This window comes from Alligator sinensis, unplaced genomic scaffold (assembly GCF_000455745.1).
Source record: "Alligator sinensis unplaced genomic scaffold, ASM45574v1 scaffold872_3, whole genome shotgun sequence".
Taxonomy (NCBI): domain Eukaryota; kingdom Metazoa; phylum Chordata; order Crocodylia; family Alligatoridae; genus Alligator; species Alligator sinensis.
In genome coordinates this window covers 1,521,601-1,546,344 of record NW_005842137.1, presented here as the reverse complement: position 1 = coordinate 1,546,344, position 24,744 = coordinate 1,521,601, and the positions used below count along the sequence as shown (strand labels likewise).

The 24,744-nt window shown below is 39.2% G+C and overlaps 1 protein-coding gene across 1 annotated transcript; it reads right to left on the bottom strand.

Annotated features, from left to right (window-relative positions):
- Positions 1 to 1,310: 1,310 nt before the first annotated feature.
- On the bottom strand, positions 1,311 to 24,417 carry STK38 (serine/threonine kinase 38). Its single transcript, XM_006025269.3, has 14 exons — positions 24,406 to 24,417; positions 23,818 to 23,950; positions 20,939 to 20,990; positions 20,666 to 20,788; positions 19,634 to 19,717; positions 16,991 to 17,114; positions 13,629 to 13,783; positions 12,394 to 12,496; positions 9,763 to 9,824; positions 8,882 to 8,999; positions 8,424 to 8,547; positions 7,114 to 7,209; positions 6,707 to 6,801; positions 1,311 to 5,765 (listed from the first exon to the last, which is right to left on the bottom strand). The coding sequence occupies exons 2-14, from the start codon at positions 23,946 to 23,948 to the stop codon at positions 5,635 to 5,637; spliced, it is 1,398 nt and encodes a 465-aa protein (XP_006025331.1). The 5' UTR covers positions 23,949 to 23,950; positions 24,406 to 24,417; the 3' UTR covers positions 1,311 to 5,634.
- Between the last annotated feature and the right edge of the window lie 327 nt (positions 24,418 to 24,744).

Here is a 24,744-nt window from a genome sequence, read left to right as displayed (position 1 = left end):
TGGCTGAAGTTCACAAAGTACTCAATACCGGCCTACACGGAGCTCAGCTCATGTTAAGCAAACCGCTCCAATGGGAAAGCTCTGATCTGCTAGTTGGCATTAGGGAAGTCAAACACTTGTGCTCTGTCTCTGTGCCAAAGCCTGGCTCAGACACATTCCTAAGTGTAGGCTAAAGAGGAACTAAGAGGTAAAGTTGATGCTAGTTATGGAAACTTCTGCAGGGAAAGGTCAACCACTGAAAGTCTCATTGAAAGGTTCTGATAAAAGAATTTGGAGCCTAACTACTTGCTAATATTAAAAAGCTGGCAAGTAGCAGGAGTGAGTAGCTCTCAGCCACAGCTGGACCTGCATCCTGGTGAGTGAAAGGGGCAGGAGGAGCTCTGATTTTCCGTGATAAAAAACCCCAAAATTATAGGTATTTAGACTGTATTTTATTATAGGCTTCCAAACTGCTTTAAAACTGTATCAATAAAACATTGTGTTCAACTGATGCATGCATACACCCCCCTCCCATATCTATATATCTATCTATATAGATATATATAGGTATCAGTTGAACACAATATTTTATTGATATAGTTACAACATCAATATATATGACGTTTCATTTTAATCATGGATTTTGGAGGTTTTAATCAGAGAATTTGCCATTTTTAAACAGAGAAAACCAGGATCCCAGCTCATCAGAGTAACGCTGCTCAGCTGGTAGGAGCTGGCAGTGCTCTGCTGCAGTAAGCAGAGCTATGTTGATTTGTGCCAGCTGGAGACTCAGCCCAGAATCTAAAACTCAGTAACACTGTATTATTTCTCAAAGCATCCACAAGACTTTACTTCCCCCCCACCTCTCCCCTACAAGCCTTCACGCAAGGTTTGTTACAAGCATCAGATTGTGCCCTCATACAGGGACAGCAGCTGCAAACTGCCAAGATCAAGAAATGACATATTCATGCAATACAGCCTTTAGCTAAGCAGGTTAAAGCAGAAATACTGTTGATCCTCTGCCCAGGGCTATCCACAAGCATATGCTTCAGCACTCTGACTCTATTCAAACCATCTTTTTCACCTACGGCATCTTATTCCTTTCACAGTCAGTGTTTGCTTTCACCCCATAGCCCAACTGAGCCAGCTGCAGTGGATTAAGGAGTTGAGTGATTTGTAAAATTAGACGTGGATTCTTCAGCCTCTAATGCAAACTGAAATGTGCCCCAAGTTGAACAAATCTCTGCTGAGGGTCCTGATTTAAAACACTAATGACACTTTTCTGATAAAATCTCAGAGATCTGCAAGTTTATAAAAAGACCCCACGCACATTAACAAAACTAATGTTTATTGAAGAGGAGTTTTCTTTTTATTTACACAGTTCAACAGAATGTAAAAGATCATCCCATACAAAGTTGAGGAGCCCCTTGCTGAGGCCCCAGCAGCACGCGGAACAAGTTTGCCAAATTTTACAGTTGGGTTTTTGTAACACATTTCAGTATCTACACAACACTTTTTCGACTGACAATTTAAGGCAGAGTCAGGGCACAGTGATAAGTGACGTCTAAGTGCAATTTGGTGCTCGGCCTGATACAAAGAGGAATTGGCAGCATGACTCATGTTCACTCCCATTAGGATATTACAAGACTGGAATTACTCCTGAACGTCTAGCTGGGGAAAAAAAAAGATCGCCTCATGCAAAACTCATGTCTGTAACTTAAAAGAAAAAAAAAAAAAAAAAAAAAGCTAAAAGGCATTGGTAATGACTTTAATTAGCAGCTAATAAGAGAATATACACAAAGTCAGTAACAAGTTATTTAAAAAAAAAGTTTGGCTGGCAAATCTGGAAGAAAAACAACATAAAAACTCTTATTTTGATAGCAGTAATGCATGGATCCTGGAAATAACACACTTTCCCCCCTCTCTAGTGTCGCTAAGAAACCACATGTAGTAGAAAACAAATGTATGTAGGTATCTTTAAAGGGAAACTGTTACTGGAAGGGGATGACCAACAGGTACAGTGTTAGGGGGAAGATTTTCAAAGGCACCGAACTGCTATTGAAAGCCTACAGAAGTCGGGTGGCTGAACTGCCCCTAGTGCTTTGGAAAAAATCCATCTTTAATTTCAAATGCAATAAAACAAACTGTATATGGTTTCAAAACACATCCAGAAATTAAATATACACAAGAGATAGCTAATACACAGTACTGTATAGTGATTTTCACAGCAAATCAGCACAAGCTCGAGGTGTACAGATTCTCCCTTGTCTTTGGTATATATAAAAAAAATACACTAGTCCCTTTGATGAAAGGGCTTCTAATGCAACTACTGTCTCAATATCTTTTACGCTCAAACTTGTAACAGCTCAGGAGGGTTTTCAACTTAAAAGTTTTAACATAAGCAAAAAAGCTTTTAGGAATTGCAATAAAAAGGCTTAAATAAGAAATTGGTAACAGCTCTTGCCTTCCCAATTGTTTATAAGGGTATGTGCAGGCAGCTAGAGAGCAGGAACTCACCGTGGATCAGCTGCTTTGCGATAACTGCCCACGTGCATGCTTTACCCCACAGTACAAGGAGCTAAACCATGAAGCTCCCAGTTCACAGAAGGCAGAGCTACACAAGTTTAGTTTTCACCTACAGGGAGGTAAGAGCATCCACATGGACAGTTACCACGGAGAAGCCGATCTGCAGCAAAGCCTCGCTCCCCTTTGTTAAGTAGTTCATTTGCACATACCATTTAGGCTAAGTAGACATCCAGGGGTATTAGGGGGAGGTTAAATTAATTCAAAATGGCTGTCCAGTGTCAGCTAAGTCAGGATTGGGGGGAGAACACTAGTGGGGGTTGGGAGCCATGACTCACAAGGGGTGGGAGTGACAGGCATGACCTACAGGTGGGGTGGGGTCCACTCCCCCACAAGCAAACCTATATCCCCATGCCTCCTACCCTACCTCCCACCAGTTCCAGCAGCAGCAAACACTGATAAAAGCAGTTTTACCCCAAGCAGCTTGTAGGATGGGGGCTGAGAGGGCTGGCTGTTTGTGGGCTGGGGGGTGTGGGGGGAGGTGAAAAGAGCAACCCCGGGGCTGGGCTTTCCCGGCCTTGGAGCTACTTAGGGAAAGTGTACAGAAGTCCCATGCACCGGTTTGACCTAAATCAAGCGAGTTTGATACTGCATAGATCCAAGTTTATCTTAAAACGGTTCTGCAATTTTTAGGCCAGTTTGTCTGCATGGAACTTGTGTATCGTTACAGGTTCAGACTGACTGCTGGTCACTGAGACCAGGTCTATAAGTGTAAGGTCAGCACAGGGATGAGCTAAGTTTAAAATCGGGTGGCCATTTTCAACCCAACTTAACCTCCCCAAATGTCTGTACTTAGCCTTTAGCTACATATCTTGAAATGAGGATAAAAGGAAAATGGATTATAATAGGATACAGCAACGTTCACATTTGAGACGTAAGCATCAATTAGAAAAAAAAGCTGTCAAGGGCAGGAAAAGAAAGAACTGGCTAAACAGTCTGATCCTACAAACCTTTACTTATGAGAGCCTCAACTGACATGAATATTCCCATTGTCTAAAAAATGCCATGGCCCGAGTAAAGACAACTCCTGACTTCAGGATCTGCAGAACCCAACTTTATTTAACCTGCTTATGGCAATGGAATGAGACAATTCCTACTACACCAAAGTAGGAAATCAGAGTGCAGCATTCTGGAAGGCTTAATAGTTACGGTTTTTAGACAGAGGATGTTAACAAGATGTCACTCACAGTCTTCACTAGCATTCCTGTCAAGCACAATACCTCCATTCAGATCCACCCCCCATTCAACATTTACTCTGTGGCACTTGCAATCAAAAAGACTATTCTGGGAATATTCCACAATGCTCTCATAAAAAAAAGTTGCATCAAAATCCCATTATCTTCCTTTTGCTAGTCTAAAAACCTAGGATACAATACAATCCTATAGCCCTTGGAATACCCTGAGGCATTGCTCTACCTTCTAAACATGGGAGTTGTTCTATGCTAGCATTCAGCACCAAAAATAGGATGCAACAGGAATTTCAACAGTTTAAGTTGATATGTACTTTAAAAAACTTTATTAATTTAAATGTTTTGACTATTAAAGACCAGTTCCACACAGCTGTGGACCTATAAATTCATTTTGCATACCATGAGTGCAACAACAGCTACCAAACTGGTGCAAAAAAGAGTGCTCACTGATGCAGAATCCCCCAAATGAGTCTGATCAAGTTAGAGAGCTCCGAGAGGTGTTTAGGCAAGGGAAGGCACTTTGGGGCTCTCACAGAGAGCATCCTGATCATAAAGGAATGTGCTTCCATAAACTACAATAGTAAAAGAGGGGGTTTAGGTTCCATGTACTAGGACTTTCTGATGATGTGGGGTAAGAAGTCATCTCCCTGCGAGGCTTCAGGAAGAGATGCTTCAGCCATGGTACAGAAAGAAACAACATGCAAATGGAAAGGGGAGGTCATTGAACAAGGATTTTTAAATGAACACTCAGAAGAATTTGATGCTTTCTACCATAACTCACTGCTGCCTAGACACTGCTCTGTTACATCCTGCCAACAGCTTAAAAGGCCACAAAAGTTTGCATCATCATCCTTATCTTTGAAGCTGACTAAGACTAGGCAAATATTAGAAGCTGTGAAGAGAGGGCAGCAGCAAAAATAGGAAGCCCCAAGGTTTGTCCTATTATACATAGGAATGTATAGCAATGTTCAAAATAAATGGATACGCTTCCTTTCTCCCCATCCCACCTTCTACTCAAGGCCTGCTCCTGTTACTGCCTATGGCTCACTAAACTCTTCTATTACCCACATTGATTACATGTATGCTTCTTCCTCACAGCAGTTGAAAATTCAGCTGGTTTCCATGGACAGGCTGTACCAAAGACGAGTAGACTGTTTTCTCCTGTCACTGCTCAGAAAAAGCAAAGCCTTACACAAATTCATAGTTCTAAAAACAATTAATGGATTGAGGGTCACTGTCTCTGTCTTAGTACCAAAAGTAAAGTGCACCACAACTTGAGGCAATTGAGAAAGAGCTGAAAAATGCTATTGAAGATGCTTCTGAGTAGCATTATAAAAAACAGAACTACAAACTAAAGTTAAGGCAATACAAGTTTTGTCATTATACTACACGGTGCTTTACTGGAGTTGTCTACCTCAAGCTTTAATTATTGCTTTAGTTCCTCTGTACTACAGTTCTTAACCATGAGAGAAACACTGCTGGCAGAATTGGCAAGTTAAGTATGTCACGCAATGTAGGACTGCTGAAACAGTCTGTGTAAATGCCATAAGCTTTGTGGTGTCACAACAGAAAGGCTCGCTCTTGCGCTCTCTCTCTCTCTCTGATGGATTGAACAATCTGGTAAGGAACCAAACACGAAATCAGAGAGACTCTCTCCTGAAGCAGCACAATGTTGTTTGCAGCAGAGGTGGTGAAAGCATTTTGTAGACTTTTCAATGGAGCAGAAAAAGAAACCCATGTTAACAACAATGGTGTGCAATATACTGAGCTGAACATCTTTTCCAAGAGCTCTAGCCCCCAGATAAGGTTTTCTTTGAAGGGTACAATCTCAATACAGAGAAGTAAAATCCAAGGCTCAGAAATAGTCCCAGGTCAAGACTCACTACTTTCCTGCTTTCATATAGGATGGTATCGCCCCTCGGGCTGTCAGGCCCTCAAAACGCTTGTAGGTGTAATTGATGAAAACCCAGTCTTTATTCTTGTAGTCAGTCTCTGGATGATTACTTGTGGCTACTTAAGAGACAAGGAGATAAAGGATTTAATTTCTTCAGATATTAAATGGTACTTATTCTACAGAATAGACACAACCTTCTTTAAAAACCTATCAGATCCTCGAGTTGAAAAAAAAATGCTGTTGCCCAGTTCTATTCCTTAGCTGCAATCCAAGAGAAGCATTGGAGTCTATGGGGTTATTAAAAACCACTCACTAAAATGCTCTAAAAAAATCTACCAATGGTCATTCAAAAATGTTTTGTCAAGCAGTCTTGATTAAAGCAGACTCACTCCAATGGCAACATTAAATCTACCACATTCATTGTAAATCTGCGTATGTTAAACCTCACCCTCACGTGCCCAAAGAAGGACCACCAGATTCCAACTATACATTTACAGTCATTAGTAACAGCATAGGGACAATCATGGTTTTGGGTGTGTACAATAGAGGGTGAAGTGTCTTATATATACATATAAAAAAAAAAAGGCAGGCAAGGGCATCAGTGTCACCACCATAAGGGACTTTTGGCTGCAACATTGCCACAATACATATTACACAAGGGAGATAAATCTGATAAATACAAGTTTTCCTTTTGTTTGTGGGTTTAAGTCTGAAGTTCTCCTTAACGCCACCTGTAGCTAGATATTACAGTAAAAAGAGCCTGCTTCCACAAGGCCTTGACTCATACAGATTCCCATAATCGGGAATAATGAATCCTTCCACTGACTTTTCAAGGTCTATCCCTGTTACTGGCTACAGTTTACTCAAAGTCCAGTGCATGGAGCAACTGGCAGGACTGAGCTCACAGCTCATAAGTTACCATTTAGAATCACCTGTAAGTATTAAAAGGATTCTTACCATGAACTTGCTAGTTTAAGCCATTTTTGCACATTTAACTTCAACAGGAAACACTACATTATTGTATATAATAGGTAACTACAGGCTGCAGTGAGAGATTTACCTGTTGGCTTAAGGATATCAGATTCTGGAAATTCATCAAAGTTTGAGGTGTCATCAATGCTTTTAATTTCTATAGGTATTGCAGCAGGCCTCTCTCTGCCAAAAACAACACGCTCAGTATTAGATTTTAAGGCAACACATTGCAGACAATGAATACACTACATTTTGGAAGGGTGTCAAGAACAAGGCAGGAGAGTACCCAAACTTCAGGGAATTTCAGGTCAAGTTCTGTATTCCACTTCTATCTCCCATGCTCGGACCTGTTTCCCTGTACATCTGAGTTAGAGCTGGGTTTTTTTTAAACCAATAAAGGAACACTGCCAACAAATCTATTGTGATTAGATTACTGGCCAAAAAGTTAAACAAGGACTAAGATTTCTGAAAGGATATTGTCCAGCAATATCTTACCTGATATGTTCCCAATCAACCCCTTCAAAGAAAAGGTTAGTTTTGATTTCCTCAACACCAGGTGCACCAATTCTGTGCTCCCATTCACAGCAAAACCTGTATAAAAAGGAATCGTGAAAATAGTGAAGTGTTCCGTTTAGAAAATGCAAGGCATTTATCTATATTTAAGAAGTAATTAGAGATACTTAATTACAAGAGTTTATGTTAAAAGAAAAATACAAACTCTAAGGAACGTAAAAGTGGAGATGGAAGTGTAGGCTATTTAAGTTTTAATAAAATGTAGGCCAGTAGAGGGCAACAGTACACCAACAAAACTGTACAACTATTACTAAGTATTAATAACAGATTCAAAATTATTAGAAACATTAGGTATGCGATTATGACAGAGGCAAACAACAGCATATTCTTTCACAAAGAACCTGGCGCACAGCAGAACCTGGGCATAAACCATGCTCTAAATACACTATCAGCTGCACTGGCCTGTTGTGTCCCACAGCCGAGTCTGAAGAAAAGCTTTTCCAGGAAGTTTGTAGGAGAGAATTTATTCCCTGAACTCTGTCTAAATTTTATTGCATACATTTATCTTGATCTACATCAGGAAGGAACGTTTTGGTGTTGGTGAATGGCTCTGGCAGAAAACATGAATGTTGACAAAGGGCAAAAGGGAGTTACCATGTCCATCATCATAAAAGTAGTGTGTGAAAGCACAGTGGGCAAGTCCCATTTTGAGATATGAGCTTATCAGGATCACCTATAACTTTCCCAAAAGAACTTACCACCACTCGCAAATGTTTCAAAAACACCTAATGAAAAACCAACAGTTCAAATTAAATGAGAACCTTGACTGTTTCAGAGACATCCTTTGCCATTACAAAGAGAAAGGGGTCTATATACAGGCAGTTAAATTATCCTCATTCTTTATTTCTTAGAATTATAAAATTCAAGTTTCTGCAAAATTCAGAGATGCAGGAAACAGAATTAAGGCATTGGGAGTATGCATCTTGTAGCATGTTGGACATATGAAATATCCTTACTTTATGAAGGAGTTTCAATAATGTAATCCTTTAAGAGAGACAAATTGAAGGAAGCCAGTAACAGTTATGAACTTGAGGAGAAGTTTGGTTGCTGTTTGCCAGTTGTTATAAAATCATCAAAAAAATACATCTCCTTGAATTAAGCAACAGCTTTAAACTCTCTGTATTAGGCAAGTTATAAGTCTTTCATACATTTAGGTGAGATAAGGAGTTAGTAATATTTAATAAATAGTATTGGTTAAGATGATCATGTGATAACTACTGCCTGGCTGGTACCTTAGAATAAGATCCTTGGCTTTATCAGATATTGGAACTTCTGGAGGAAAGGTGAGAGTCTCTTTCCAGTTCATCACCTTCTTGTATGTTTCTTGAGGGGTCTCAGAACAGAAAGGAGGATAACCTGGAGACAGAGAGAGAGAAATTGCTGTCCTGCAAAGTAAAGAATGGTTTGTGGCTACTGAAGTCTATCCTCAGGAAGGTGTGCAGGTAGGCAGGAGGACAGATCCAATGACCACATTTGGGATATTTATGAAATACAAATTTGAAATAAAGTGAAGGTGAACAGCAGAAAGTAAAATTGCTTAATGTGAAAATGTGCTTTGAGCCCTAGATCCTCCAATGTATGCGTGCTAAAAAGCCTACCTTCTAAAAGCTCTAAATGTTTAACGTAACAAAATACATAACCAAAGCTACATGGAAAAGAAGTTATTAGCAGACCAAACATTGCTTCTTACCAATTAACATCTCGTACATAATGACTCCAAGCGACCACCAGTCACAAAGCTTGTTGTATCCTGTCTGCATAAATACTTCTGGAGCAATGTAATCTGGAGTACCCACCGTGGAAAAGGCCTGAAAATGAATGGTTTCAGTTACATACTTTTGGAGAGCTCCTTTCTGCAACAATGGGTATTTATGCTAAACAAAAAAAGACACAAGGGTCTTTCCAAAAGGAATATCTATACAGGAACCTGCAAAGCAAAACTGTTTGTGGCCATTTATTTTAGATGTGTGAAGATATTAATGCTTTTATTTTTCTTCAACATTAGAAGTCTCAGAGCCTAACAGCCCTTTTTTCCCCTTGAACGGGACAAATTCTAAGGTGGTCAAAGGAAAGCCTTGCTCACACCTGAAAGCATGGCTTATGTCCATCTCTAACATCTGCTTTGCCACTGAACACAAACAGCTGGAAACTCCTCCTCTGGGTTTTTTCTGCTAGCTTCAGCTAGATATGAACACATGCTCTTTTTCATTAATTCTTCTTGATAGTCACCACTACATGCAGGAGGATGCAAACAACAGTGCTGGTCCCCCCTCATTTCTCAGGAAGCATCAGTCTCAGGTTGGGCTAGCAGGTTCCCAAAAGGCAATGTTATGTTGAAAGTGGCTAAGAACTTTGCTATTTTTAGCCATAGTGGCACCATAAAAGCATCAAGCCAGGAGGGTTCACTAAGTTAAGTGCATTATACACACACACACACCTTTCAAGTATGGCTTAAAGGGTTTTAAAATGCACTACTGGGTTAATGACAACCATATTTAATATTAAATAGCCAGGTTGTTTCCATTTCAGAGCTCAGAGCTGCGTCTTTCCAGCCAGATGAACTGTACTTACCAACTGACGTCTATTTCTCTTCCAAGTTTCTGCTTTCCTTTTAGAATTCATGTTCTGGAAAGCTAAAGGAGACCAGGACACATGAATGTCACCACTGCTTAATTTTTTTTCCTCCTCCTCCAATTTCTACCCAAGTCATATATCCTCAAAGACCAACAGAGAGGTAGAGTTACTCCTAGCTCATCAACAGCTTGCAGATCCTATCGTTTCGACTCCCAAGTGCCCCACACTGCAGCATTCTAGCTGTTGTGCTCAGAATGCAATTGGCCCTTCCATTAGAACAAAGTTTTCAGAAGCATTAATTCCCCAATCAAAACACTCCCTTCAGGGAGTGAAGGCATTTTTAAAACAAGGATAAATTCTGAGCTCAGTTATACCCCCGTAAATCTGGAATAAATCCCCAGGCACCTCAGATTTACAACAACATAAGCTCAAAATCCATTCTACAGTCTCACTCCTGTAAATTTCCAAAAAGATTCATTCCTTTCATAGAACCAGATAAGAAATTGATGTTTCAAGGTTTTATAATTGCCACACAGACAGAGGACAGCCCAAATTAGATACTAGAATCTCAAGTGCTTTGAAAAATGCCTTCTATAGAAGTAATATATATTGGGTATAGCCAAATGTACAGTATTTTATGGTGCAAGTGCTGAAGCTGCAGAGCACGACAGCAGCATGAGACCCAATACAGGAAAACCCTTTTCCTCAGATATACTTGTTGCAAATGTAATTCAAGTGAGAAGTCAGACTCAGAGCCCAAGAGAACGAAGGCTTCACTATGCACAGAAATTAAAGCAGATAAAGTAGTAAGAAAGACTTATTACCAGTCTTTCTAGCACACCTCAGCCCTGATCTGAAAGCACTATCTGCAGAGGTGAAAGGTGTTCAGCTTCTACAGCTGAAAAGTGAAACACAGATTATCAAAGAGCCAGTCAATACTACCTGTACGGGTGAACTTTTTGGAATGGGTGCTCCCTTTCAGTGGGAGCTGGATGGCAGCCAAAGTCACATCGCTGTCTTGATCATTTGCATTAAAGTGTTTTGATATAGTCAAGACTGACTAATGTTCATAAACATTAAAGTAGGATTCAGGGCCTAAGATCAGGAGGATCTGTTTAGATTAAAACCCCAGGAATTAACACACTGAAGGTCCACTTAAAGCTTCCACATCATGGAGGAAGAATGGAAAGCATCAGCCTTCCCTACTTTAAACAACACACGTAACTATCTAGTAACTACAGCCACAACGACAAAGCATTTGCTCAGCTGCCACGCTGCAGTCCTTCTTGAGATGAAAAATTATTTTAAAGGCTGATGCGTAAGAACACATACTCCAAAAATTAAGCCATCCTCAAATGAGGTATGGCAGGGTTTGCCCTATTATCCCGGCATGCAGGTACATAGGTACGAGGGTAGGTAAAAGAAAAGAATAAAGTCAATTTAAATAATGTTTCTTTTTTAAAAATAAACCAACATAAAATTAAAATTTGAAGCTATAGTATGCTTAGGCCTTAAATACAGTTTATGGTAATCTACTCAAATCATTTAAATTAATTATTCAAGCAGTACATGCTCACTGCTGAGGTCTAAAAGAAAGGCAAAAAACCCTCTACTAAGCTGGAGGAAGTCACTGGCTAAACACCTAAAGCCAAAATGATAAAATAGCATTTGACAGCTGTAATCTCTTCTGCAAAAGCAGAGAATAATTTTATTTCAGCTTTTTTCACTTTGACCTAGTTATTGAACTGAACTAAAAATGGAGAAACCAACTCAGAGCTGGGAAAAAAGCAGGAAAACCTCATTTTCCTCTTCCAATCTATAAAAGTAAACATAATAGCCTAAGATCTATCAGGGCTAACGTCTTAAAGGAGATGATCACCAGAAACAATTACATTACATACTATCATTGTTGAACAAAGCAGCTAGTTCTAAATGAAAGCATGGTTTGGTAATCTCTCTTATATAGCCAACGTATTTAAACATCCTCAGTAAATTAAAACAACTTTCAAAATGCCATGTTTCACAATCTTAATCAGAGTCCAATTTCCGTCCAACAGCAGCTTGACATAGGACATGGGTAAGATATTAATCTAATATACAAAAAATTAAGAATATGACTAAACATATGTTAAACTACAGAAACATGTAAATAAGTATCTATTTACTTACATCCTTCTGGTTAGCAGAAAAAAGTACTAAATTTAGCACTGAAGGCACCATTTGCTAGTCAACGTCTTAATGGTTACAAACTAAAGAAATGCAATCTTTTCAGGGGCATTAGTACAAATGCAAAACAAGATTAGAATCATTCATTCCAATCAAGGTTTCTTCTACTCTTCTTACCCTGGTGATTCAAATCAGGGTGCATTAAATGTGATGAACCATCATACAGAACAGCAAAGTGCAAGTAATGCAAAATAAAGGTAAATAGCATCTTTTTCCTTCCACTACTGATCACCAAGGTTTGGGAGAACACAGTAACTGGGTTTGTTTTTGCAGTCTACCCAATTCACTAGTCACCTTCTAATCCACAACAAGGTTCTACACACCTGAAGTATTTTGCAGTAGAAGTTAGTCATCACAGGATGAAAGAATATAAAATACTGGTACTCATTTCAGAGAACTTACTGAAGTCACTAGGAAGACTGTGGTTCAGGTTTCTGTAGAACTCTGTTCTGTGAGCCTTCTTCAGTCCAGTGCACAGACCAAAATCTGATAGCTTCACATGACCCTGGGGATGGAGACCCAAAATGTAGAACCAATTTAAGACATGGATCCAAAGAACAAAGCTGTTTCTTTCCAGTTATTTCAGATGCCAAAATTCTTCTTGGCACATGTACTACGTCCTGTTCTAGTATAACTGAAGACGTTGAAACAGGTTAATAATAATACATAGCAGACAAGTCAATGCCTGGTCACGGTCCTATTGACCATTTACTTCTGAGTGTGCCAAGGGCACCTTGCATCTTGCAGTATCAGACTCATAATCCCTTGAAGGAATGTATCATGCTGTTTAATAAAACAAACGGCAGTCTCCAGAGGAAGCTCTAGTCCCTCCTGTGCCACAAAAATGAAGGGGTTGTGTGTTATGGCACTCCATAATAGATTCAAAAGTCCGCCATGAGTAGAAAGCATTGCAAATATTTTCTAAAATTCTAAATCCTGACTTTGTAGATGCATATGCACTCCCTTATTCCCGTGAGGCTACATTCAATACCAAATATTAATTAGTTTTACCTTGTTTTAGAATTAACCAGGCAGTAAATATTTATTGCTGGTAAACTCCTTCCACACAAATTAAACAGTTAGTTTTACTTAGCAATAGGAGGGTGTTGAAATACCCAAACTCCCCAGGTATTACCTGCTGCAAACACCTAGAAGTAACCACGTAACCTGACCAGCCTGAAGAAAGATGCCCTGGTTCTATCAGAGATAAGATCTAGCAAGACTGAAAAGCTAATGGATCAGTTACATTCCCACATTTAAATGTAATTGCAATACTCAATATTTGGCAAGTAGAGGCCCAGCAGATGTCAGATCAAAAGGAAGCATATTGGACTAAGGAGGGAGAAATGAAACTGAAAGCGTGCTTTAAAACTGTACTCAGAATAACCAAAAATAGTTCAAAATAACTGCCACAGAGAATCACTCAGAATAAGGTACTGAGAACTGGAGGCTGAGCTGGCGTCTGTCATTATCTTTAATGTTCCTGGGGGAAGTAAACATCAATTTTGTGTGTGCTTGAAGAGATTAAATGGTAGTACCCTATATCACAGCACTGCATATTGAATTTAAGACGGAGATTAAGATTTGCAGTCTCTTTACTGCTACCCGAACTTCATCTAGTGGTTAATATTTTGTACCTTACTGTCCAAGAGAAGGTTGTCTGGTTTTATATCCCGATGGATAAAGCCCAGCTGATGGATGGAGTCAATGGCCAGTACGGTCTCCGCTATATAAAACTGAGTCTCTTCTTCTGTTAGGGTATCTTTTTTCATCAGCAGTGTCATCATATCACCTAAAAAAGTCCACAACCAATTAGCAAAAAGTAAATATAAACAGACTCAGCTCTAGCTTCCTACTAATTTTGAAGATAAATACCATTAAGCTAATGCCATTATTTTCCTTTTCATTCAATTTAGGCCAAGTTTACAAAAAAGCAAATGCAATCCAAGTAGTACAGATTCAAGGACTCAAGACATGCATCTGGTAACACACACGAGTAGTAGCTATTTGCATATTTATATTCAAACTCAGTCATCTCTTTAGTTAAAATCATTTAGCAATGAGACAATGAATATAAAGCTTAATAGACTTCAAAGAATTTGGGGCAGAGGCCAAAACTACCTGTATACAAGTACAGTCCAATGCTGACCTGATGGAGACCTCAGCACAACACAAATAAATAATTTAAAAGCTAGTTAATACAGGTTCTCCCTTTAACATAACATAGTTATCACCCAGTGTTTCTTCCACAGGACAGTCAAAAAAAACACAGTGGCCACAGGCCATCAACTGGCCTCAACAGAAAATAAGAGCTAGATCTTGTTTTAGTGGCATAAACCTAGGGACAGAAATTACACAAACTGGTATAAGTGGCTGGAAACCAGATCATATCTGTAACACAACAGAAGGTCAGTGCACATAAACCACTTTGGCCAAAATTGCCAAAACTGGTTTAAGATAAACCTGGATGGATGTAGATGGACTTAACTGATTTAGGTGAAATTGGTTTACTGAACTTCTGCCCCAGATCCCCTCCAGATTCAAGGTAACTCTCAACACCCCAGCAACCCAGGATGCTTTGCACCTCCCCAAACCCAACCCCCCACCCCCCCACTTCACAGGGTGAGCAGGCTAGCCTTGGCCCAAGCTGTCTGCTCTAGTGAGCAGGGAGGCATGCTATAGAGCCCCTGGCTTCTGGCCTGGGCCACTGCAGGCATCTGGCTGTATTTCCAGAATCAAAAGTGAATGTCTGTTTAGTTGCTTATCAGTTCAGTCTACCCAGCTTAGACTAACCTGAGAAGATTGAATCAGCCTTAGCCTTTTTGACCCTCTGTCCTTAGCCAAAAGCTGTAAGCAGCAATTTTTTAATGACAGGTATGAAGACATTCAATTAAAAAGAAATGAATGCAGTAGATCCCAAATAGTTTGCATTAATCACCGAAAGACCATTTGCTAAATACTACATTTGGAGAATTAATCAGTTATGGAAATTTAAGAGGCAAGTCAAAACAAGTTCACATCTGGAGTACTGCGTTCAGTTTTGGGTCCCCCACTACAAAAAGGATGTGGACAAATTGGAGAGTACAGTGGAGGACAACAAAAATGGTTTGGAGGCTGGGAGACATGACTTATGAAGAAAGACTAAGGGAACTGGGCTTATTTAGTCTAGAGAAGAGGAGACAGAGAAGACTTAATAGCAGTCTTCAACTACCTGAATGAGGGTTCAAAAGAAGATAGAGCTAGGCTATTCTCAGTGGTGGCAGATGACAGAACAAGGAGCAATGGTCTCAAGCTGCAGCAAGGGAAGTTTAAGTTAGATAGTAGGAAGAATATCATCCATCCATCAGCTGGGTAGTAAAGCATTGGGACAGGCTACCCAGAGAGGTGGTAGAAGCTCCATTCTTGGGAGTTTTCAAAACCCAGCTAGACAAAACTTTGGCTGGGATGATCTAGTTGGGGCTGGTCCTGCTTTGAGTAGGGGGTTGGACTAGATGTGACCTCTCAGGTCCCTTTCAACCCTAACTTTTTATAATTCTATGATATTTGGATTCATTTAGTTTAGTTTTCATCAACATCAGATACTATACCAGATGACATAAGAATAACAGATACAGGAAACCTTGCGACAATCAGGTAATCCTTCGCCAGAAAAAAAAGAATTACTAGAGAGATTGCACACTGTAGCCACATCTACACAAGCAGCAGACTGCAGTTGTTACCGTGCCGTCATTTAGTACTTGCATAAGCGAATACTAAATGACTGTGCAGTACAGTCCCTGCATAGCTTTTTTCAGACACTACTGCACAGTAGCTCATTACTACTGCACAGTAGTGGCACATCATGTTTAGTACCTGCCAACACTATTATGCAGTAGCTTGTTGCTACTGTACAATAGCATCTTGTGTAGATGCACCCAGTCACATTGTACAGTTTTTGCAACTGCAATTTAGTAAGCTTCTTCCATATTTCATTTTGTTCCCATCTAACTAGAAAATTGTATTATAGCTGTCCTAGACACACAACACTCAATTAGCATAAAGTTCAGTTGTGTACACAGAAATGCCCCTCAAACCAAAGTGGACAGCCACTTACAATTGCACATGTAGTACATCAAGGGCTCGGTGAACAATTGTTCACTAGGGCACCCTTGGGGAAAGCCAGGAGTAATAGCCACAAACTCCTAAAGACCATTTCAGGCTCAACATTAGGAAAAACTTCTTCACAGTTAGGGTGTCCAGACTGTGGAATAAGCTCTCTCTAGAGGTGGTGCAATCATCTACCCTAGAAATCTTCAAGAGGAGACTGGGCAGCCCCTGCCTAGTGCAAGGGGCTGAACCTGATGATCTTCCGAGGTCCCTTCCAGCCTCACAATCTATGAATCTGAATCTTAGGTAAACATTTGTGGTTACAGGATTCTTATCTAAAACAAACTGTGTTATAGCGCAATGTCAAGTCAGAAAGCTTTTTTTTTTTTTTTTAGTAATCACGTAATACACCATTACAATGAAAACCTGCAAGACTCCAACATTCACATACACTGTACACTATAGCAATTTGGACTTTTTAAAAGTCAACCTATTTTCAGTTGCCAGAAGAAGATCCCGTAATGGTTATTGCTGCTGCCAGCCTACTAAAAGAAAAAGGTTAGAAAACAGAAAGTACATTATGATTCTAATAGTTGCTAGATGTAAAAGTCCACGAATTAGCCGAATAAATATTTAGACCCAGTTCTCAAATATCTGCAGCTAGCACAATTGTGAAAGAGAGCACACAGAGAATAAACCCATAACCATGGGCCGGGTCCTTCAAGGTACCAAGCAGATCAATTCCCCAAAGCCAGGAGGCCTTAAGAATGGCTCAGTTCCTTACGCAATATACCTCAAGAGAGGCAGCAGTTATATGTACAAATATCAGTAACAAAGACAGACAAGGTTGGTTATTGAGGAAGAAGAGACAAAGAACAGAAGTAAAAGTGACCTTTCGTTCTCAACTAATTACCTCCAGGCAGAAACTCCATGATAAGGTAGAGGTTCAGTTTATCTTGAAAACTATAGAACATTTTCACAACCCACAAACTGTCTGCTTCCACTAGAATGTCCCGTTCTGCACGAATATGGCCCACCTGGAAATGCATGCATTCAATTAGTTATAAGCCTTACATTTTATTCGATTAATTTTTTTTTTCTCCACACAGAAGTAAATTATTGCAAAAGAGAAAATACCAACCCCCACCCCCCCAAAAAAAAATTGTCAAATTTCCAACAGCAGGAATTTAAACATCATTGCGTCTCAATATTTTTAGGTAGAAAATACTACATCAAGCTTAAAACAAGCCAGAATCCTTGAATAGAGGCCACTGCCATTCATCCACTTTCTTTTTTAAGGTACTTACTGAATTCCTTAGACCAAGGGTTTCCAACCTTTTTATGCTGTGCACCAGCAAACTGCAGACTGGAAGTGATCAGCATACTGTGGGCAGGTAGCCAACCCTTTTTTTACACTCAGTATTAAAAAAAAAAAGGGTTGGCTGCCAGTCCGCAGTAAGGCGGTCACTTCCGGACTTCCAGTCTGGCAATCAACCCGACCGGCCTGCGGTTTGGGAACCCCTGCCTTAGACCACTAGCTGACTCCATCTTACTCCTCAGCACACAGATTTGCAAACTATTTCTATTCTAAGACTTCCATTGCAAGAAATCGACAGGAGGATTTTCTTTTAAGAATTATAGAAGTTTTTCAGGTGCAAAATACCCATAGCCACATGATACTCCAATGACGCTGGAATACTTGAGAGTTCTCTTTGTGGATTGTTTTAGATATGCAAATGTTTCTGGAATTAAATAAGACCCTGACTTAATAGGAAAAAATACTGCTGTTATCACAACTTCTTGTGCTGTTTGTATTGCATGAGTGTCTACACAGTGAGTTATATCAGGAAGACTTAAAGGAGTAAAATTACATTAGAAGAGCTGTGCCAGAAAGCTTCCCTCTGCAGATAAGCCATAGGGTGATCTAGGTTAGAATGGTTCTATAGATAGTACTTACATAAGACACTAGCTATCACTCCTTTAACTAGAAAAAAAGGGGGGGGGGAAAACCTGAGTCTACAATTTAGCACTCATTCTGAGCTAAGGAACTTTGTTTTGAGCTCTAAAACACGAGTCCAGCTAAAATGATTCCTAACAGTTTAGGAAGCCAGCATGACCCCAACCAACCCATGCTGCAAGCATCTTTAACTAGAATTGTATTTAAAAAACTGAAATTTAAACATTTTGTCTTTAAACAAAATCTTGGAACAACATCAAATTGAAGTCTAGTCACTTTAACATGGAATAAAGTATCTCCAGATTCCCAGACAATTTTCATCCTAACCTTTTCTCATTTTAAAAAATGAAACAAGCTTTCTGATCTGGGTATGAAAGAAACAGGAAAAAAATACTACACAGGGAGGGGAAAGAAGGCTAGTCTCACTGAAAGCACAGAAGTAAACAAGAGTAAGATTCCCCACCCTTTTAATCTCTTTCAGTTATGGTAATTTCCTGTGTTAATTGTAACTCATAGTTAAAACAGAGGGAAAAGTAACTTTCTAACCTGAGTGTATCCTTTTAATGTCTGGTCTACAATTGCTTTTAGAAAAGGTATAGCAGAAAAGCACAGGCTCTTCACGTGTTAACACTGAACTACCCTGAACAGCTCTTTTACACTTGCTACTTATATGACTAGTTCCACCACCTGCAATGGAATTACTCACATGAGTAAGTGAGCAAGAAGGTCAACACATGACCACTGGCCTTACTGGCAATTAATGGTAATATTTCCAGCACTGAGCCCACAAGGAGAATTTGCTATTGGTGCTGAACAAGGACTGACATCTGGCTTAATCTGAAGATTTTATCGACGTTCTCACACACTTGATGGTAAAAAGAGATATATAGCATCGTAGGATGTAGTAAAAAGGAACATAATCCGTTATAATCAGGAAGTAAGCTCTTGATCATGAAAGCTTATAGTTAGTCTATCAGGTGCATTTCTACTCTGCCTTCTGCTACCTCACTATACTAAGTTACAGTTACTCCTATGTCCCCTTCAAAGTGGGGAAACTGTTACTTCAAAGCCCAATTTCCAGTCTTATTCCACATCAGAATGAAATGCTTCTTGAGAAAAGCTAATACAATTGTAGCATCCATTAAGTGACAGCTTAAGTTGTTTTAAGCATATAAACAAATTTAAACTAAGTACATATATATTTTAATAAATACAGATATAGTACATATGTATAATCAATCACCAACATTATAATTCTTTACTTCCCCCACCTCCCCATAAGCATTATTAGAATTTTTTAGAGATGAAAATGAGGTGGGGGAGACCTGGACAAACCATAAAGTTTAAATCCTAAGGCTGAAATGTTCAAGGGCAGTCTAGGGAAAACTGGGCATTCAAATCTCCAACGCAACCTGAAAAGTCTGGGAGGGTGGCAGGGGTGGGAGAAGAAAATTAACACTATTTTTAGCTTGCAAAACTATATTGCAATTATCCCTTAAGTTTAGGCTAACGATTGTCATGCAGTAATTACAATTTACAAATGGAACAGAAAAAGATTTGAAGGAGGAAACTGCAACACTACTCAATAATCTCGTTCACCTGCTCTTTTTCCAGCATGTCTGCCTTGCGTAGTATTTTCATTGCATACACGTGCCCTGTGTCTTTCTTCTGGACAAGCCGTACCTATAGGTTGTGGGGGGAAAAAAAAAAAAAAAGACACAAATATATCCTTCCTATGGAAGCTTCCTCCTGCCCCCTCCCCAGCGTTGTTTTCAGAGCAATCCGAGTACTGAACACTTAAAACAAACAGACAAAAGTTCTTTGGGCGAATCCAATACCTTGTATTAGACCAACTCAAATAGTTGAAAAAATCCTTCTTTGCAAGCTTTCAGGTACAAATACCCTTCAAAGAGTATTTGTACCCAAACGCTTGCAAAGAAGGATTTTTTCAACTATCCGAGTTGGTCTAATAAAAGATATCAGATTTACCCAAAGAAACTTGTCTGCCTATGTCCTTAGATAAACACAGCTACGACCTATACCCATAAAACAAATGGTTCGGTTTTGTTTTGAAAAGTAGCATCAGATGCAGACAAGAGCATCTGATGGCTCATGATACGGTAATGAAATACAGAGCACATTACTTCTAGGACAACAGATCATTGTAATAAGACTGATTCCTTCTGATGGCATTTGGCAGCCTATATGAAACGAATTGGATGATCTAAATGTTGTTTGGCAGGCAATTTTCTCCAGCATTTAAATACAGTATATCTAGCCCCTCAGCTATCACTGCACCCTCCACACTAGCCCTACAAATCTAGGATTAAGGTACTTCAGCAATACAACATAAAGAACATGGCAGGCTGCTATTATACCTCTTCTGTAGACAGAACTGTAACATGCATGTTTGTCAACCATTACTAGAATTATACGCCTTTAAAATATACATAATAAGCACTGACTTAAAAATGGCATAAAGACAGACTCAATGAATGTCAAATTCTAAACCATCAGCAGCTTTTTTCATGTCATTTGCCTTCAAACTGTGTATACTGATTTAAGGCCTTTCAAAGCATTCTAGTCCTTATGCTAGTACTTTTATACAGCAGTCATGTTTTTCGTTTTTACCTCTCCAAATGCTCCTCTGCCTATTACTTTTAAAGACTCAAAATCTTCCAAGCCGAGCCTTGTTCTCTTTAGGCGAAGAAACTCAGTTTCCTTTTGGGCATGTGCTGATCTCCTAAGTCTCTTCTAGATTTTATTTACAAGAAAGAGAGAACGAGAGTCATACGGTTAGTCTAAGTTTCTTCCGTGAACACCCCCACCGATCTTCATAAACAAATTAAAACTATGAGAACTAATGATTATAGAGCAGAAAACTTGTTTTCTTGAAGTCATTACCTCTTCATCCTTTAAACCTTCCTCGTCCATCAGTTGTTCTAGTTTCTTTTGTCTGAAATAGGAAACACAATTATATGAAATGTTCAGTTCTTCAGAAATACAAAAAAAAAGCACATATACTTTTGACATGGGAGTGTTATCTTGAACAAAGAGCTAGGAGTTTGGAAATCTGGACCCTCATGTTCTGTTCCTAACTTACCCAGCATCACACCAATCATGAAATTCCAACCTCTCTGCTTCAGTTTACACGTTTATAGATAAAAGGGTGTATTTATATAGATTACAGATGTGTAGACAACTGATGTTTACTGCACATTCACTGATTCACAGAAGTTTAGGGCTGGAAGGGACCTTGTGAGATCAACGGGTCCAGCCCCCCCTGCTCTGGGCAGGAAAGACGCCTGGGGTCAAATAACCCCAGCAAGGTGCGCATCCAGTCTCCACAAAATGTCCTTGGAAAAAAGGCAATATCAAAGTGAAAAAAATAGATTTACAGATGCTGATCTTTTCAGAGTTAAGCCAATAGCAAAATTACCATCAGAAGTCCAATTTCACCATCTTCCCTCTGATTTTGCTAAACTAAACCATCTATCTGAAATTTCACATACCTTAATTTATTAAAGGTGATCTATGGTTATCCTAAACCAAGATTCCAGAGGTATGAGCTCAATTTCTAACTCTGCCAATGATTTCTTGCACCACATGAGGAACACACTTAGGCCCAGATTTGGTTTATTATTGAAAAAGAAGTTACCTTCCTCAAGTACACAAAGTTACTTAGAGACCATCCCTCACCGATTTAAAAAGGAGTTCAGAACCTAAACTCCTTCGTGGATCTGGGTCTTGCCTTCTCCGTGCTGCAGTTTGCTATCTATAAAAATGCATAAAACAAATTCCCTACCAGAAAAGAGTCCCCAGCCCAGCCCAGCCCCTGGCTTCTTTTCTTTTCATTCCATCCAGGAAGAGCACACACCAACTGCTGAAGCTTCCTTAGCCTGACGAAGGGTTTTTGAACCCGAAAGCTTGCTTAATAACTATTCTCCAACCATTTGGGTTGGTCTAATAAAAGATATCAAATTCACCCAAGGAACCTTGTCTGCCTATGTCCTTAGACCAACACAGCTACAACCCAAACCCCTGCTACCAGAAAAGATACATTCATTCATTTTTGCAAGATGTTGAGATACAAGTGAGGTGGAGTACATCCTGCCTAAATTGGTACTAATGATTCTCCCCACCTTACAGTATTCATATGCATTTACAACTTGAATTCCACCTGACTTCTGGGGGCAAAGGAGGCTGTAGCCTACTTTTGTTCAGATTCAGACATTACAGGTACCAAGAAGAGTTCCCAGAACAATGCACATTGCAAATTTCTCTATGAACTTTTCAGTGTGTATACTGTTTGATAAAATAAAGAACTTTTGTCATTCTTTGCAAGTCATTCTTTGCAAGATCCTCTTCCGGTTTCCAGTACCACTAAGAAACTGCCAAGTAATGATAACATTTTAGGCCAACATGTCTATATCACACCTACTGAAATTGCTTTCCCATTATTTGCCTACCATCCTTCACACAGAGGCAGTTCACATGAAGTAACTCATAGATCAAACGGCATTGAATCAGTTCTACTTTATACCCAAAGGTGAGTTTTTCCTTCCATCTCATTCTGACAGGACATGGAATTCAGATTTAAGTGTGCAATCATAAAGTAATCGCATTCACTATGCAAATCTAATGAACGTGTACGCACACAAATCTTCATCTTATAGAGAGAGAAGGTGGCTTTATAGCAAGGCTTTGGAAGTAGGGTACATAACACAGAGCAGAAGGAATCACACATGAAACGTGAGCAAAGCCTTTGAAACTTCCCATTTAGACTGAATCTAAAAATTATTCATTACTGCCTTATGGCCTTGAACTAAAAAAGCTCATAGATAACCCAGCCTTTATTACCTCAATATTTCGGGGTGGGGGGTGTCAGTACCTGTTTTACTTTTGTCAGTGAGCATTTCATAATGATTAAGTTAGCTTTTTCTGTCATTAAATTACAAGTGAGGGAATCCTCAGCCTTTCTGAAAGTTATGGTTAGAGGACCCCTTTTTGTCAAAAGGCTGCATTTCACACGTGCCACCGCAACTAATGATAGCTGAGGGTACTCAGCATCTTGGAAGATCAGGATTTCTGCTGATTATTAACAAATTCGTTCATCACTCATTACTTAACAGCTCTTTTTAGACTCCTTTTCCATACACATTTAAAATGCTACAAAACAAGCTAAATCTTTTCTGTGGCTTCTGAGCACCTTTGAAGAGATTAATGCCCTTTGATTATCAGTATTTACGTCATATTTTATGACACTTGGTCACTATCATCTCTTAAAGCTACAAAGATTTTACAAGGGGAATTAAAAAAAAATCAAGATCAAAAGTAGATGGTGTGTTTTTAGGGGCTGAAGTTGTTCTTTACTACTTACATGATTTTTTTAATATCATTTTCAGTTTTAAAAAGATGCCTTACCCCCATTTTTCCTCAATTTAGCCTCAACCATATGGATTTTTTTAAAAACCTGATCTAACAAACTGCTGGATTTAAGATAAAATATTCAGAATTGAAAGGATATTCTGTTTTAATTTATAATGTTGTCCAGCTAATCATTTTTGCACTGTTTAATCTTGAGCCCTTTCAGCAAGTACATTGCTTATAAGAGCCCCTAAAATATCACCATGGTTATGATAATGTTAAAGTAAGTTATATTTAAGCCACAATGTAGAAAAATAAATGTTTATATGGTAGCTCCCATTAAACAATTCTACTAATAGTATCCTCTCCCTTCTACAGAAACACACTTATCCCTTCCACCCCAAAACAGATTTTACCTCATTTCCCGTTCTTCGTGCTGTGCAATGAGATTGCTATAGAAGTTTTCTAACGTCACTTTTGTCATTGTAACTCGTTCCTTGGTGTGGTTACTCATGGATGAGCAGGGTGTTGGACCCGTCATTGCCATTGCTACTAGGAAGGAAAAAAAGAGTGAGGGGCAAAATATGCTTTAAATTGAATGTGCATTTGTAAAGATGTTTCACTACATTAGAAGCTGAAACTAAGAATTGAGATTGAGTGGAGCTAGTAATATGATGTAAAGCGTTAACATAATTAAAGGTGCTAGACAAGTTATCTGTCACCAGGAAACATCAGCAAGAGAGGCAGAGCAGGGAAAAATATTACAAAATTAAAAGGTACATGTCAAACTTCCTGTTTTCAAACAATGAACTGAAACAAGGAAGGAAACTTGACAAACATTATGCCTGAAAACCACATTTTCAGGCAGCATTGCAGATGTTTTGTACTACTCCCAAAGCATCTCGCTGCCTTTTATAAATGCTAAGAATGATAGAATCTGCCAAGACACTTAATCCAAGAGCCCTCCTTCCTTTGACCTGTACAGAAAGAGGATAAGAGGATACCTTGAGATTTGTTACATGCTGCTCTTCCCTACTGTGAAATGTACTAGGAGCCAAGATGTTAACAAACGAGCTTGTAGAATAGCGGAAGAAAAGCAATTGTCCTTAGTTGTGTTTATCGTCTTCCATTTGAATGGAAATTTGCCCAAGACAGCCTGCCAAAATCCATATGGATTCGTTTTAAAATACATCTGAACTTAAAACAAGGACATCAGAAAGTTTAATTTCCCTAACCCCATGGTTTGAATGCTCTCTGAAAATTAAGAAATACATGAAGGCGAGGCAATTCCATATTCTGGCTCAAATTCAGGACAGATCTAAATCACCTCAATTTGCCTGTTG

Coding starts and splice junctions, on each gene's coding strand:
- STK38 (XM_006025269.3), bottom strand. CDS start 23,948: ATGGCAATGACGGGTCCAACACCCTGCTCATCCATGAGTAACCACACC. Junction 20,991..23,817: donor CACGAAGAACGGGAAATGAG/GTAAAATCTGTT, acceptor TTCCTATTTCAG/ACAAAAGAAACTAGAACAAC. Junction 20,789..20,938: donor AAGGTTTAAAGGATGAAGAG/GTAATGACTTCA, acceptor AATAAAATCTAG/AAGAGACTTAGGAGATCAGC.